Source organism: Mytilus californianus, unplaced genomic scaffold (assembly GCF_021869535.1).
Source record: "Mytilus californianus isolate M0D057914Y unplaced genomic scaffold, xbMytCali1.0.p SCAF_10, whole genome shotgun sequence".
Classification (NCBI taxonomy): domain Eukaryota; kingdom Metazoa; phylum Mollusca; class Bivalvia; order Mytilida; family Mytilidae; genus Mytilus; species Mytilus californianus.
The window spans coordinates 64,184,924-64,201,645 of NW_026262582.1; the positions used below are offsets into that span (position 1 = coordinate 64,184,924).

General features: G+C 33.1%; 1 protein-coding gene across 1 annotated transcript in view; it reads left to right on the forward strand.

The window, feature by feature from the left end:
• Window positions 1–16,722, forward strand: part of LOC127718385 (dnaJ homolog subfamily C member 13-like) — a 76,483-nt gene that overhangs the window by 31,635 nt on the left and 28,126 nt on the right. Inside the window, exons 29-41 of the mRNA XM_052224374.1 lie at window positions 241–345; window positions 496–698; window positions 1,219–1,303; window positions 2,635–2,835; window positions 5,969–6,123; window positions 7,013–7,214; window positions 8,031–8,146; window positions 8,687–8,765; window positions 9,577–9,709; window positions 11,510–11,694; window positions 12,868–12,942; window positions 14,243–14,359; window positions 16,118–16,297. Coding sequence (XP_052080334.1) covers window positions 241–345; window positions 496–698; window positions 1,219–1,303; window positions 2,635–2,835; window positions 5,969–6,123; window positions 7,013–7,214; window positions 8,031–8,146; window positions 8,687–8,765; window positions 9,577–9,709; window positions 11,510–11,694; window positions 12,868–12,942; window positions 14,243–14,359; window positions 16,118–16,297 — 1,836 coding nt within the window. The remainder of the gene's footprint in view (window positions 1–240; window positions 346–495; window positions 699–1,218; window positions 1,304–2,634; window positions 2,836–5,968; window positions 6,124–7,012; window positions 7,215–8,030; window positions 8,147–8,686; window positions 8,766–9,576; window positions 9,710–11,509; window positions 11,695–12,867; window positions 12,943–14,242; window positions 14,360–16,117; window positions 16,298–16,722) is intronic.

Consider the following 16,722-nt stretch of genomic DNA (forward strand, 5'->3'; position numbering starts at 1 on the left):
CATTTGAAATTTGAATTTTGAGTAGCAAAAATGATTTTTTTTTATGAAGTGAAATCAACTAATATTGTGGTTGAATTACAATCTTTTCAAAACATCAAGTGTTTTTTTTTCTCAAAAGATTCATGATTTGAAAGTGGCAGTTTGTTCTTCATACTGTTGAACAGGCAGGTCACATGAACAATTCTATGCCAATAAGATTACCCAAGTTTAGTATTGCATTGATTATATGAAAATTTTCAGAGCAATGTGATAGAAGCTGGAGCAGACATGAAGAGAGAAACAGAGAAAGAATGGTATTATGGAAACAAAGATAAAGAAAGACTTGGACCATATAGTTTTGATGAGGTAAAGTCTGCATAACATGTAGGGGGAGGTAACCCAATAAGTCTACAAAATGTTTTAACATCATTGTGAAATTAGAGAATCATTTTGGTGCAGAATAAAAATTAACTTTTAAGTAAACCTTTTATGATATTCTTTTTATTATAATGATAGATGAAAGATTGGTGGGAAGAAGGTGTAGTTCATGCAAAGACTAGATGTTGGGCACAAGGAATGGATGGCTGGCGACCATTACAGTCTGTGCCGCAACTGAAATGGACAATACTGGCCACTAGTCAACCAGTCTTGAATGAAAGTGATCTGGCCTGTTTAATACTCAATATGTTGATCAAAATGTCTGGATACTATCCTAGCCGGTAAGAGGGACATTATCAAAATGTCTGATTACTATCATAATGGGTAAAATGGACCATATAAAAATATCTAAATACTGTCCTATATATTAGCAGATAAGAGGGACAAAGTCAATATATATGGATACTATTCTAACTAGTAATAGGGCCAAATATCAAAATGACTATATACTTTCCTATTAAGAACACTCAATAAAAAGGACAATATCAGAATGTCTGAATACTATCCTTAATCATTAGGGGGACATATCAAAACATATAAATACTGCCAAAAAAGATAAGAGAGACAATATTAAGATATATAGAATCTTTCCTATTATAAATAAGAAACCTTAAAAAAAGAACGGGTTTGGATAGTTTAAAAAGTCTTAAGTTCTCTTGTAAATCATAGGTAAATTTAATATGCTTAACTCATATTTATGAATTAATTGTGAACAGGCTTTCAAGGACAAATATCCTTATATCATTCTGAGCACAAAACCAAACCTAAAAAATAAATTCAAATTTATTGGATTGATTTCAGGGATGCTGATGGTGCAATAATCCGACCACTGCCAAGAATCAATAGATTATTGTCAGACCCTGTTTGTCTTCCTCACATAGTTCAGGTAAGTTGAAACGTACAAGAGATTGTCCTTCAAATGTACTTTTGGTGAAATTTAATATCTAAAGATAACTTAAATTACTGTTTGATAAGGAAATTAATATTTTTAATACTGTGGATTCATTTATTTTCGTTGGTATTGTAAATTCAGAAATTAGTGCGTGCATTTGTTATTTCAAATTTTGAAGAATGGACTTAAATGCAAGATTAATTATTGTGATTTCAAAAAAATCTGCATACAGTCAGAATGCAAGTTTTTATTATTGTGATACTCATCCAGTGACATTATTTACATTCCAGAATGCAAGTTTTTATTATTGCCATACTCATTCAGTCACATTATTTGCATTTATAAAACCTCGCAATAATTTCTGAATTTACAGTATTTTAAAACTTGTAATTTTTCCAAAATCTGCATACTTTCCTATGGAAAAGTTATAATTTCTTAATCATTTTAATTCATGATGACCCTGTACCCACAAAATCCAATAAAAATTGGTATCCAAAGAAAAATAATGAATCCACAGACTTCAAACAAGACCAATACTTTTACTGAGAGCCTTAAAAAGAAATCATCAATCAATTAAAACAAAAAGGTCAAATTTCGTTATATTGAACATAGCTATTATTCCATATGAGTTTCCCTGCACATAAATGCTGTATACTGAAAGAAATTAGCAATTAATAAACAGTTTTACAGTTAAATTATTAATTTGGAAAATAGAGCCAAATTTGAAATGCTACAAAGCATTGTAAGACAAAGGCTAATGAATCACTTTGTTCTTATTTAGCTTGAAATAAAAACATTGTGAAATGTAACAGTTGTGGCTCCAACATGGTCAAATCGACCTGTGATCTTGGGGAGTTTGGAGGGCGACCTTCAATGGATCTTGCGACCTGACATCTCATTTAAAGGACCTGTGACCTTTATAACTGTTCAAAACTGACTTTGTTAAATTTGCTTAAAAGTGACCAGTCACCTTGAGGCAATTTTTAAACATGACCTTGTGAACTAATGCAGGCTCCCCCACTGGAGTCCCACAGTTTGGCATGATACTACTAAACATCTGTTTTCTGTTAGCTGTTTCCTCTATTGTCTTCTGGCCATCTTGTTGTCAGTTGGTCTTCAAAAAAGAGGCAGAAAATACCAAAACTCTTAAGTCTAAGAAAAACTGACACAACACCATGGCAAAAACCGAAATAAAACAACAAAAAGACAAACAAGTCAACAAAAAACTACATAAAAAACTCAAGATTGAGCAACACAAACTTCAACATATGATTTTGATTTCCCCATTATAATATTTACGTAAACTTTTGTTCATTTGTTTTCAGTTGTTATTAACCTTTGACCCCATTTTAGTGGAGAAGATTGCCAGTTTATTGTATGACATTATGCAGGACAATCCAAACATATCACGTCTGTATCTCACAGGTGCTTTTTATTTTATGATGATGTACACTGGATCAAACGTTTTACCTGTAGCCAGATTCATGAAATATACCCATGTCAGTCAAGCATTCAGATCAGACGAGGTAAGTAAGGGACTGTTTCAAAACAGTTTTCATATTTTGAATATAGAGGGAGTGTATCTCAGTCATTTTAGACCATATTTTAAATATTTTGCTTATATTAACTTATAATTTCTTATCTGATTAGTTAGCATTAATACAAAAATAAGAAGATGTGGTATGATTGCCAATGAGACTACACTCCAGCCGATACCAAATGACATAGAAGTTAACTATTTGAAGGTTTGGTACCATTAAAACGTTTAAACCCGCTACAATTGTTTGCACCTGTCCTAAGTCAGGAATCTGATGTTCAGTAGTTGTTGTTTGTTGATGTGGTTCATAAGTGTATCTCGTTTCTCGTTTTTTTTATAGATTAGACTGTTGGTTTCCCCGTTTGAATGGTTTTACACTAGAAATTTTTGGGGCCCTTTATAGCTTGCTGTTCGATGTGAGCCAAGGCTCCGTGTTGAAGACCGTACTTTGACCTATATTGGTTTACTTTTATAAATTTTGACTTGGATAGAGAGTTGTCTCATTGGCACTCATACCACACCTTTTTATATCTATATAGGTCACTGTACGGCCTTCAACAATGGACAAAACCTATACTACACATTCAGCTATAAAAGGCCCAGAATGACAAATGTAATAGTTAGACACAGACTTTAAAATTTTGCAACATTTATTGTAAAATGCAAGATAGATAAAATTTGAAATTCAAGTAAAAGTTGTAGTAAATGTTATCAGTATGGCTAGGACCATTTAGGGCATGTAAACAAAACTTTAATAAATACCTGATTGATAAAATAGTTTTTATACGACCGCAAAAAAATTTTTGTGGTCGTATATTGGTATGACGTTGGCGTCGTCGTCGTCCGGCGTCGTCGTCGTCGTCCGAAGACACATTGGTTTTCGCACTCTAACTTTAGTTTAAGTGAATGGATCTTTATGAAATTTTACCACAAGGTTCAATACCACAAAAGGAAGGTTGGGATTGATTTTGGGGGTTATGGTAATAACAGTAAAGGAATTAGGGGCCAAAAAGGGGCCAAAAATAAGCATTTTTGTAACTTCCTGACATAACTTGTGTGTTAGTGTATGGATCTCTCTGACATTGTACCACAAGGTTCCATATCACTAAAGGAATGCTGGGATTGATTTTGGGGGTAATTGCCTCCAAATTTTAGGAATTAGGGGTCAAAAAAGGGGCAAAAAACAAGCATTTTTCTAGTTTCATGACAATAACTTGTGTGCAAGTGTATGGATCTTTCTGAAATTGTACTGCAAGGTACCATACCACAAAGGGAAGGCTGGGATTGAGTTTGGGGGTGATGAATCATAATGGGGGTTCAAAAAATTTTGGGGGGGGATTTATTTTTTTTTTCCTTTTTTTTCTTTTTTTCCTTTTTTGTTTCTTTTAAAATTTTCCATTTTAAGTTGGTTATTTCTGATTTATATTTAAAATCAAATAATAATGATATGGTAGGAGATACACACCAAACAGGATGTGTAAATTATTATATAATAAGTATTGTGCAATAGCAAGAAATTTTCAATTGCACAGTATTGCACAATAGCAAGAAATCTTCAATTGCACAGTATTGCGCAATAGCAAGAAATCTTCAATTGTACAGTATTGCGCAGTAGCAAGAAATATCCAATAGCACAATATTGCGCAATAGCAAGAAATTGTCAATTGTACAGTATTGCGCAATAGCAAGAAATATTTAATAGCACAGGATTGTGCAAAAGAAGATACTTCCTATAAATTGCTTATTTCTTGACCAATTTCAATGGGGTTTCATTCTTGATTTCATGGGGTTCTTTAATATGCTGAATCTAACCGTGTATTTAGTTTTTGGATTTTGGGCCCCGTTTTTAAATTGGTCCACATTGAGGTCCAAAGGGTCCAAAATTAAACTTTGTTTGATTTCATCAAAAATTGAATTATTGGGGTTCTTTGATATGCCGAATCTAACTGTGTATTTAGATTCTTAAATTTTGGTTCCGTTTTCAAATTGGTCTACATTAAGGTCCAAAGGGTCCAAAATTAAACTTAGTTTGATTTTAACAAAAATTGAATTCTTAGGGTTCTTTGATATGCTGAATCTAAACATGTATTTAGATTTTTTATTATGGGCCCAGTTTTCAAGTTGGTCCAAATCGGGGTCCAAAATTAAACTTTGTTTGATTTCAACAAAAATTGAATATGTGGGGTTCTTTGATATGCTGAATCTAACCATGTATTTAGATTTTTTATTTTTGGGCCCCGTTATCAACTTTGTCCACATTGAGGTCAAAAGGGTCCAAAATTAAACTTTGTTTGATTTCATCAAAAATTGAATTATTGGGGTTCTTTGATATGCCGAATCTAACCGTGTATTTAGATTCTTAATTTTTGGTTCCGTTTTCAAATTGGTCTACATTAAGGTCCAAAGGGTCCAAAATTAAACTTAGTTTGATTTTAACAAAAATTGAATTCTTAGGGTTCTTTGATATGCTGAATCTAAACATGTATTTAGATTTTTGATTATGGGCCCAGTTTTCAAGTTGGTCCAAATCGGGGTCCAAAATTAAACTTTGTTTGATTTCAACAAAAATTGAATATATGGGGTTCTTTGATATGCTGAATCTAACCATGTATTTAGATTTTTTATTTTTGGGCCCCGTTATCAACTTTGTCCACATTGAGGTCAAAAGGGTCCAAAATTAAACTTTGTTTGATTTCATCAAAAATTGAATTCTTGGGGTTCTTTGATATGCTGAATCTAACCATGTATTTAGATTTTGGATATTGGACCATAATAGGTGAATGTCCAATTTAAAATTTTTAAGTTCTTAGACCACATTCAATCTGTGTTAGAAACCTATGCTGTGTCAAATATTTAATCACAATCCAAATCCAAAGCTGTATCAAGCTTGAATGTTGTGTCCATACTTCCCCCAACTGTTCAGGGTTCGACCTCTGCGGTCGTATCAAGCTGCGCCCTGCGGAGCATTTTATTTATTTTTGATATTTGGTAACTTTCTATGACAAACAATCAGCAAACATTTAGAAACAAGCAGCAAAAGAATTGTTTCTTGTATTATTTTCTGGTTGTAACAACCTCAATTTGAATGCCTCAAGTCAGTTTTCTCTCTTTCTCATGTTTAGAAAAAAAGTTCTGACATCATGAACAGAAGTGTGCTCGGTCACATATTACCAGAGGCCATGGTCTGTTATTTAGAGAATTACTCAGCAGACAAATTTGCTCAGATATTCTTGGGAGAATTTGATACTCCAGAAGCTATCTGGAATACAGAAATGAGGTTAGTCTTGTAGTAATGGTGTATTACGTACTGTATAAGCTGCTACTGTAAATTCAGAAATTATTGCGAGGTTTTTATTAATGTGAATAATGCGATTGGGTGAGTATCACAATAATAAAAAACTCACTTTCTGATATACATGTATAATACATATATTTGTATGCAGGTTTTCTTGAAATCACAATGATTGATCTCACATTTTTGTCCATTTTTCAGAAATCGCAATCATAAATGCACGCAATAATTTCCGAATTTACAACTATATATATAAGCATCCAAAAAAATTAGTTGGTAGTTTGTCATTTGTATTCTGTAAAAATGCATTATTATTCAGTATAATATATATATAGCTGATTTTTTCTATCAATAAAACGGACAAACCGAAGATACAAAAATTGCATTATGAATAAAAGGAGTATGCGTCAATTGGACAGCAACAAAATTATCAACATAACCAAAAGACTTTAAGAGGGCAACACACATTCTTCAACAGTTGGCAGCTGGTGTTTATACAATATGTCGAGCACTAAACTTTTCTAATGCCCCACCGCAAGTGTTACCCTTGTCTGTCCGTATGCCCAAAAATTAGTTTCCATTCTCTAACTTTAGTTTGCCTCAACCAAATGTTATGAAACTTATACACAATGCTTATTGCCACAAAAAAAGAGATCCAAGTTCGAATTTAGGTTGCATCACTTTTAATGTTCTTGAGTTATGTACCTTTATAATGTTATATGCAAGCGGGGGAATCATATGTGTGGACACATTCTCCATCTTTTTATATAAGTTATGAATAGATTACACAGAAAAAATCAAATTCTCCATATAACCAAAACATTAAGCTTTGACACAACTATTATGTTTCAACAAAATATTTTTTTTTTCACAGGCGACTTATGATAGAGAAGATTGCGTCACACATCGCTGACTTTTCACCACGTCTCCAAAGCAACACACGATCTTTGTACCAGTATTGTCCTATACCAGTCATAAACTATCCACAATTAGAAAATGAACTGTTTTGTAATATATATTATCTTAAGCATCTCTGTGATCACCAAAGATTCCCTGATTGGCCTATTAAGGATCCTGTAAGTGTTTTAATTAGCTATATTTTAATACAATGTGTAAAGCATCTCTGTGATCACCAAAGATTCCCCGATTGGCCTGTTAAGGATCCTATAAGTGTTTTAATTAACAATATTGTAAAACAATGTGTAAAGCATTTCTGTTATTTGAACAACTGCTGACTAAATAGTTGCCAATTTTATCATATAGTTCCTAAAGCTTCTGTGATTAAAACATCTACTGATGGAATCCCTAAATTGTTAATTATGTGTTAGGTTATGTTTAAAGTAGATATTTGATAAGCCTCTGAGGAAGGTCTGTGAAGGACGTAAACTGGTCAGGTTATGGATCATCACCAGGCACTGTTAATTGTGTGTTTTGGCATGTACTATATTTTAGTTAGATATTTGATGAGCAAAAATTCATAGATTGCAACCTATACAGTTGTTAATTTTGTATAACATTAAGGAATCTAACCAATTTGTAGACAATTTGGTTAAGATCTCCTTAAACTTAGTCAGTAAGAATTTATGGTGTTTAGTTTATAGTAGTTTCAGTATTGTTTTCTCATTTTTTGCGATGTATTCTAACAATGTTAGCCAGAAAAAAACAGCACTTATTTGGCCTGAAATAGAAAATAATAGTTTACACATGCTAAAAGAAAGTAATATTGCATTTATCAATAGTTTATTGAATTCTTCATTTTGTCAACAACAAAAAAAGTGTTTCAACTTGAAATTTCCATAGAAAATGTAGATTTATGTAGAAATCATTAATTTATTGTTTTGACTTGATTATAAAAAGTTAATTTAAAGATGAATTTTATTTTGTTTTAACAGGTTAAATTATTAAAAGACATTTTAGAAGCATGGAAGAAAGAAGTAGAGAAGAAACCACCAACCATGTCAATAGATGATGCACTGACTGTATTACATTTACAGAAAGGTGTTGGAGGGTAAGATCTTAAATTTATAAACTTACACTAAATTGTATGTAGGTTTTATTTTTATCATTGGGTCAGTAACACTGCTGGATGGACTGACAGACTAAGAGAGTACCATCTCAACAGTATCAGTGTTTTGGTACTGGCAAATTGTTTTTTTTTGTTTTTGATTTTCAGTTTATTAACTACGTGAATTTTCTAAGACTTAGGTTGCAAATTCTTCTATTTGTACTCAGATTGATTGATTGATTGATTGTTGGTATTTAATGCCACTTACAACAATATTGGCTGTTTTGTGGCAAGGTGTAGGAAGCCTGAGAGAACCGCAACCATCAGCAGGCAAAAATGACAATCTTAGTCAATTAAGTTTGGACCTGCCACATGCAAGGTTTGAACTCACAACCTTAGTGATGACAGGCTTAGTGATACAGTAGATGAACCACTCTGCCACTTGTTGTACTCAGAAGATTTTTGCTGTTCTATTTGGTTACTGTTTGATTGTTATGATCTCACATACATGTATCTAATCTATCATATCTTATATATTTTCAGTCATGATGAGGCAAAAATTAGAAAAGCTTACTTCAAACTAGCCCAGAAATACCATCCAGATAAAAATCCTGAGGGCAGGGTAAGAAATAGTTATTTACAATATTTTAGAACTCTCGTATAAATGTAAATGTATACTGAATATCAGTTGTTGATATGACAGTCACAAATGTAGTTTTACTGACTTTCAGTGGTAACTCTTCAATCACAGTACTCTATAAATAGAATACTGTGGATTCATTTATTTTCATGGATTGAGGATATTTTGCTATTTTGTGGATATTTGATTTTGGGTTTTTGCCAAAGTCTTCATACAATCCTATAGAAAATTATATTTTTGTTAAATATTTTAATTTGTGGTTAACGCCTATACCCACAAAATCCAATAATGAATCCACAGTACTAGTTAAATGTTCAAAAACAACATTTGAAATATTATATAAGGTTGACTGCAATTGTGCAGCATTGTTTTCAACTCTGACTATCAACCGTGGAATTGAGGGCAATCATCCAATCAAAAGTGTCATTACAATCATATTGATTTAGAATTTGGGTGTTGAACAGGAATGAAAAAGCTGTTCCTTAGTGTTTTGCGTTGTTGGGGGAATAAAATTTGGTTGTAACAGAGATATCTAGAATGTTTGGAATCACTAAACATAGCACAATATGTGGATATTTTGTAAGACTTCATGAATTAGCTATATATGTGTTTTTCCAAAGTTTACCAAGGAAATACATGTAGGAACTTAAGCAAATTAATGGTACTTGATAAAGATTGTTTTAATATTCTGGTTATTTTGGTGATTATGTGTTCAATTATGAACAAGGTTGTCATTTCATAGCGACATATGACAAAAAAGATTCTTTAATATTTCTAAATCAATTCTTTTCAGGATATGTTTGAAAAAGTAAACACAGCATATGAATTTTTATGTAGTAAATCAAGATTAAAAGATGGTCCAGACCCACAGAACATTGTGCTAATACTTAAAGCCCAGTCCATTTTATTTAGAAGGCACAAGGAAGGTAGGAAAAATATAAAATAGACAATATATCCACCTCGGTTGTAAATTCAGATATTCATACATGCATTTATTATTGTAATGCCTTGACCTCTGTCACAAATGGGAAATCTAATTAATGTGATTTCAAAAATATTATTAAGGAAAATCACTACTGAAATTATGAATGCAAGTTTTTTTTATTGTGAAACTGAAAAATCGTACTTTTTCGCAATAATAAAAATATTGCAACAATTTCTGAATCTACAGTTCAAGAGAGTAGCTATGAAATTGATAAAAACTTTTTTCTGCTGCCCCTTGTGTGGACATGGCATGATGCTAATTCTTGTCCATAATGTCATCATTCAGCCTTCTGAGATACAATAGTTGTACACAACTTGAGGAATTTCTGTCAGAATATATCATAGCTTGATTTGGGACAGATAAAGTAGTTTTTTTAGAAATTTTTAAAAGATCATTTTTGAATGGTCAGTGGTAATTTTTGTACAGTTGTCTAGTTTCTTTCTCAGAAAAATGCATCAAGGAGGGTTGTTAAGGGGTAATTTTTGTTAAATGTGATTTTTGTGCTGAAAATTCAGTTTCTTGCCATATTTTACTAATGCGTAGAAGTGCAATGTTCAAGCCAAAAAGTGATTTCATGATCATTAATATTTCCCCGCCGAATGGCGGAAGCCCTATAGTGATCAGTCTGTCCGTCCGTCTGTCCGTCTGTCCGTCCGTCCGTCCATCTGTCCGTCCGTCCATCTGTCCGTTTGTCTGTCCGTCCGTCCGTAACAAATTGTGTCTGCTCTATATCTAGAGAACCGTTATGATTTCAAAGTTTATACTTGACATGTATATTAACCAACACCAGAGGGTGTGTCATAATGTATGTACAACTTCCTAGGTCAAAGGTCAAGGTCAAAAACTTAGGTTTAGTTGACAACCATGTCCGTCCGTCTGTCCGTCCGTAACAAATTGTGTCTGCTCTATATCTAGAGAACCGTTATGATTTCAAAGTTTATACTTGACATGTATATTAACCAACACCAGAGGGTGTGTCATAATGTATGTACAACTTCCTAGGTCAAAGGTCAAGGTCAAAAACTTTGGTTTTAGTTGACAACCCCATGTCCTATGGTAAAGATCGTGTCAGCTCTATATCTTGAGAACTGTTATGATTTCAAAATGTATACTTGACATGTATATAAACCAACACCAGAGGGTGTGTCATAATGTATGTACAACTTCCTAGGTCAAAGGTCAAGGTCAAAAACTTTGGTTTTAGTTGACAACCCCATGTCCTATGGTAAAGATCGTGTCAGCTCTATATCTTGAGAACCGTTATGATTTCAAAATGTATACTTGACATGTATATAAACCAACACCAGAGGGTGTGTCATAATTTATGTACAACTTCCTAGGTCAAAGGTCAAGGTCAAAAAACTTTGGTTTCAGTTGACAACCCCATGTCCAATGATAAAGATACAAATTTTTTACCACACATTATTCACAGCGGGGCCCACAGAGATGGCTTCCATCTCAATGATATCTAGTATTTTTAATCTAACTGTTTACAAAATGTTGAATTTTCCAAAATACTAAGGATTTTCTACCCTAGAAATATATTACAATAGCTGTATTTGTCAAAACCTTTTGGAATTTTGGGTCCTTCAAATGCTTTTCAGCTTCATACTTTTTTTACCTTTTGTCTTCTTTGATGTTTCTTTTAAATAAAATGCACGTCTGGCATACAAAATTATGAGCCTCATTTAAATGATATTTTTTTTCGAACCTACTTTACAGTAGCTTATTTTTGTTACAGAATTACAACCATACAAATATGCTGGATACCCAATGTTGATCAAAACAATCAGAATGGAGACGAATGATGACCAGCTGTTCTCAAAGTCAGCGCCATTACTGTCAGCAGCAACAGAGTTAGCATACCATACCGTCAACTGTTCTGCCTTAAATGCAGAGGAGTTACGAAGGGAACATGGTATTCAGGTAATTGGCCAATTTGTAATGATATCATACTATGAACTGTTCTATCTTAAATGCAGAGGAGTTACGAAGGGAACATGGTATTCAGGTAGGTGTCCAATTTGTAATGACATCATTCCGTCAACTGTTCTGCCTTAAATGCAGAGGAGTTACAAAGGGAACATGGTATTCAGGTAGGTGTCCAATTTGTAATGACATCATTCCGTCAACTGTTCTGCCTTAAATGCAGAGGAGTTACAAAGGGAACATGGTATTCAGGTAGGTGTCCAATTTTTAATGACATCGTACTATCAACTGTTCTGCCTTAAATGCAGAGGAGTTATGAAAGGAACATGGTATTCAGGTAGGTGTCCAATTTGTCATGCTCAGCTTTTAACCCTGCATAGATCTCGACAACTCATGATTATAGTGATAAGATAAAAGGTCTTTTTGCCTGATGCAGTTTTAAGAATGGATACTTTTCAAATCAATCAAAATGCATTTAAACATATTATAGAAATAAGATTATAGAAAAAGGAGTGTTTTAGTACTCAAACTAATTTCTTTTGTTAACCTACATTAATGAAAAAGGAGTGATATTCATTTCACACTTATACCATCTATGTTACATAATGTTTTCTGACCTTTTAAAAAGAAAAAGGAGAATCGCTGGCAAATTGTTCTTAGTAGTCCAACCACTAGCCAGTCAACTCTTGAGGTTGTCAGTTTGAATCCCACATGTGGCAGGTGTATTCAACTTCGATCTTAATTGACTAGGATTGTCAGTTTTCCTATCCAAGGTAGTGATTCTCCCTGGGCACTCCTGCTTCCTCTACTGATAAAATCTGACCGCCACGAAATAGCCCAATAGTGCTGAAAGTTGTGTTAAACACAAATCAATCTTACCTTCAATGAAAGGGAATGATCAGTTATGCTTCAGTATACATTAATACTGGATTTTCTTGCTGTGTTGAAGACCCATTGGTGGCTTCGGGCTGTTTTCTGCTCTTTGGTCGGGTTGTTGTCTTTTTGACGCATTCCCTGTTTCCATTCTCAATTTTATTCAACCTCAATCAATTACATGCATTGATGCAGGTCAAGACCCAGTATTGGTCTTGTTTCTACAGCCATTATTATAATTTTTCAGTAATGTAGCAATATTTATTTGCACAGTTATATTTGTTTGTTTATATTCAGGTCTTACAAGAAGCATTTGACAGATGTATGAATGTACTCAATCAATCAAGTAAACATGAAGATACAGCAGTACAGGTAAGCTAAGGTCAGAAATAAAAATTAAATTGTTTGATGTTGCCTACCTACCCACCTAAAAAGCAGCCTACCTGAAAAGTTTATGACACAAATTGTTTCAATTATTTTTTTTTCAAATATTTTTTCCTTAGGTTGTTTTCTTGTCTTAAACATTTAGCTTATGTTGTTTGCCAAAAAAGAAATCCCTACCTACCTACCCAACCCTACAAGGCATGGTTAGGCAACATCAAACAAGGAATTTTTTAAGGATGGCCTTATAGTTAGAAAATGAAAAATGTACAGTGCAATCAGCACTCATACAAATAAATCTCAATGAGTACTGAATGAGTGCAAGCAGTACTCATTCAGATTTATTTGTAAGAAACCTGCAAAATAATGTAAACCAACTTATTTTTGCAAGCTATTTATTTTTATGACTTTTGGCAAGTACAGAAATAAAGTGAATACAAATCGGGAACTTGTCAAACTTGGATCTCTCCTTATACAAGTTTATAAAGAACGTAAGAAAATCAGGAAAAATAAATGGGAGCAAAAAAAGTATCTCCCAAAAATTAGTTGGAAAACAAAATCTATGAACATGACATTTGTTGTTACAATTTTTGGCTAAGAGTTATTCCACGCATTTTTATGAGGAAGGTTGGAAGCTCTTTTGTTTAATTATAATTTAACAAGTATTTGTAACTTAAAAAAAACTGCCATACCAAGTATTGAAATGTATCAAAATGGTACTCTTTACCTTCTGTTAATTGTTAGTTTGCCCTTTTAATTGACTCCTAGGCAAAATCTAGGTAAGAAAAAGCCAAGCTTTATCTTCCTATTTGACTGTTAGAGATAGAGAATTATTATACATCCTTGTACAGATGAGTCAGTCCTAACTATTTATTGTTTCAAAACAAAATATAAAGCTCTTCCTTAAGGCTGTTCCAGAATTAAATACATGGGGCATGAGAGGCACTTTTTTAAGATCCCGATGCACTATAAAATAAAAAGTTCATTTTACTTCTTACAAATTCTAAGGAAAATACAACCACCTGTATTCAAATAATTTGAGTGTCTCCCATCTCACCACCTGATAAATTATAGAACAGCCCTAAACATTGGTTCTGTTAAACCAGAAAAATTTCATTTAGTAAAAACATTGGTTATTCTGTGTAAATAAAACTAAATAAAAAATCAACATGGGTGTAAAAAAATGTTCTTTCTAAATAATCTTTATAAAAATTTTGCATTGTCTTACATCAATAACTGCTATATAATTAAGCAGCCTTACAGTGCTTTCAGCACTTTGATTATGTTGTAGGTGTGTACACATGTAGTGAAATGTTATGCTGTAGCTTCACAGTTTGAAGGATGTCGAGAGAAGATACAAGAAATACCGGCCATTATTAAAAATATCTGTAGAATATTGTATTACAAAGTAAGTAAAATAGAAAGGGGCTATATTGCATTCTGCTTGTCCATCTGTGCACCAAATAAATATTTCCATGAGTTGTAACTTGTGATCACTTTTCAGATCTGTCGGATCCCTTCTTCCTGTTTTCCGATACTTTGAATTGTCGGTAATGTTGAATGAACCTCAAATTTTTGTTTACACTTTTCTCTAGAACTACTGAATAAAATTACTTCATAATTGGTCAGAAGCATGACAGTGAGGAATTGTAATGTGTGAGTGCTTTTAGAATCTGTCTGACACATACTTCCTGAGTGCTTTTAGAATCTGTCTGACACATACTTCCTGAGTGCTTTCAGAATCTGTCTGACACATACTTCCTGAGTGCTTTCAGAATCTGTCTGACACATACTTCCTGAGTGCTTTCAGAATCTGTCTGACACATACTTCCTGAGTGCTTTCAGAATCTGTCTGACACATACTTCCTGAGTGCTTTTAGAATCTGTCTGACACATACTTCCTGAGTGCTTTCAGAATCTGTCTGACACATACTTCCTGAGTGCTTTCAGAATCTGTCCGACATATACTTCCTGTTTACAGATACTTTGAAATACTAATGTGGGTATGCTTACAACGACAACATGTACATACATGTACTTATTATTGTTCCTGGAGGTTTAAGACAGTAAAAATTATGTGTACATGAAGACAGCAAAACAAAGAATTTATTAAAGGCAAAAAAGACAGTGTGAAGGTGAATTGATTTAAATTACCAAGTAAAAAAATGATGAAAGCCATTTTAGATACGTTGTAAATACTGTATGCAAATATTTTATTTTGCATGTACTTATTTGTAAATTTGTTCCTTACTCTTCAATACATTCTCAATTCTTAAAAAGTGTTTTCAAGGTTGCATCCGCCTTGTGCTTTAGATGGTTTTAAGTATAAAAACATGTTTCGGATTAAGAAAATATGCTGTTTGCCACAAATGACCAATAATTTTTCAGCCCATTGATTTTGCGAAATATCAAAACTTTCAGCACAGAATGCTGTGATCACCAAGAAAACTGAAAATGTGGATGCAATATAAATAAGAAGATGTGGTATGAGTGCCAATGAGACAACTCTCCATCCAAGTCACAATGTATAAAAAGTTAACAATTATAGGTCAAAGTACGGCCTTCAACACGAAGCCTTGGCTCACACCAAACAGTAAGCTATAAAGGGCCCCAAAATGACTAGTGTAAAACAATTCAAACAGGAAAACCAAAAGTCTAATCTATATAAAAAAACGAGAAACGAGAAACACTTATGAACCACACTTACAAACGACAACCACTGAACAACAGGCTCCAGACTTAGGACAGGTGCAAGACTTAATATTTGTTGGGAGACTCTTACCCTGTCGATGCACCTGGTCTCTCTCCTTTTGGAGAGGTTGCTTTTCCCTGTCTCTTCCTAATCCATTTACAAGATTTGAACATCGGTATACTACTGTTGACTTACTGTAAATTTAGAAATTATTGCGAGGTTTTTATTAATGCGAATAATGCGACTCCTTGAGTATTGCAGTAATAAGAACTTGCAGTCTGATATCCGGTTCATATATCTGTATGTAGCTTTTCCAAAAATTGCAATAATTAAACTCACATTTTTGTTCATTCTTCAAAAATCTCAAAAATAAATGCACGCAATAATTTCTGAATTTTCGGTAAATAAACCTTTATTTTCTTTATTGAATCTACATTCATGATATTGAGACTACAAACAGTTATAATTTTTCAGAACCTGCCAAAATTGTGTTCTGAAGTTGCACTGTGTATTAGTGCCTTTTCTGTGGACTTCTGGTTACAGACCAATCTCTTCCAATCAGGTGTGCTTTACCATTTACTGCTGTACTTGTTCAATTATGATTATACATTAGAAGAGGGAGGTGTAGAGAAGAGCGGAGAAAGTAACCAACAGGTAACATAATTATTCACATTGAATAAGTGCTGTTTGGAAATTTGATGAACATTTATATATAGCAAATAGGTTTATATACTGGAATGAATTAAGTGTAAGAAAATTTAACCTTGCCATAGTGACATTTCATGTTTAAATTTTCAGTATTCTTATTATTTTCTTGTCTTCTAGAATTTTGAATTGTTATACTCAGCGAAATGATGAGTTATTAAGTTTGCTTATGATATTTTGTAAAATTACATGAGTGGAAAATGCCGCTATATTCTTTCATTAGGGCTGTTCCATTATAACACACCTTGTACCCAGTTTTGAAAATGGGGTAATCATATATAGAGGCAATATTAAAATTTCTCTTATATTTTCACTGTAATTAACACCCACCCATAACTGTTATTTCAAAGTGCACTCCCTGGGTCCAATACATG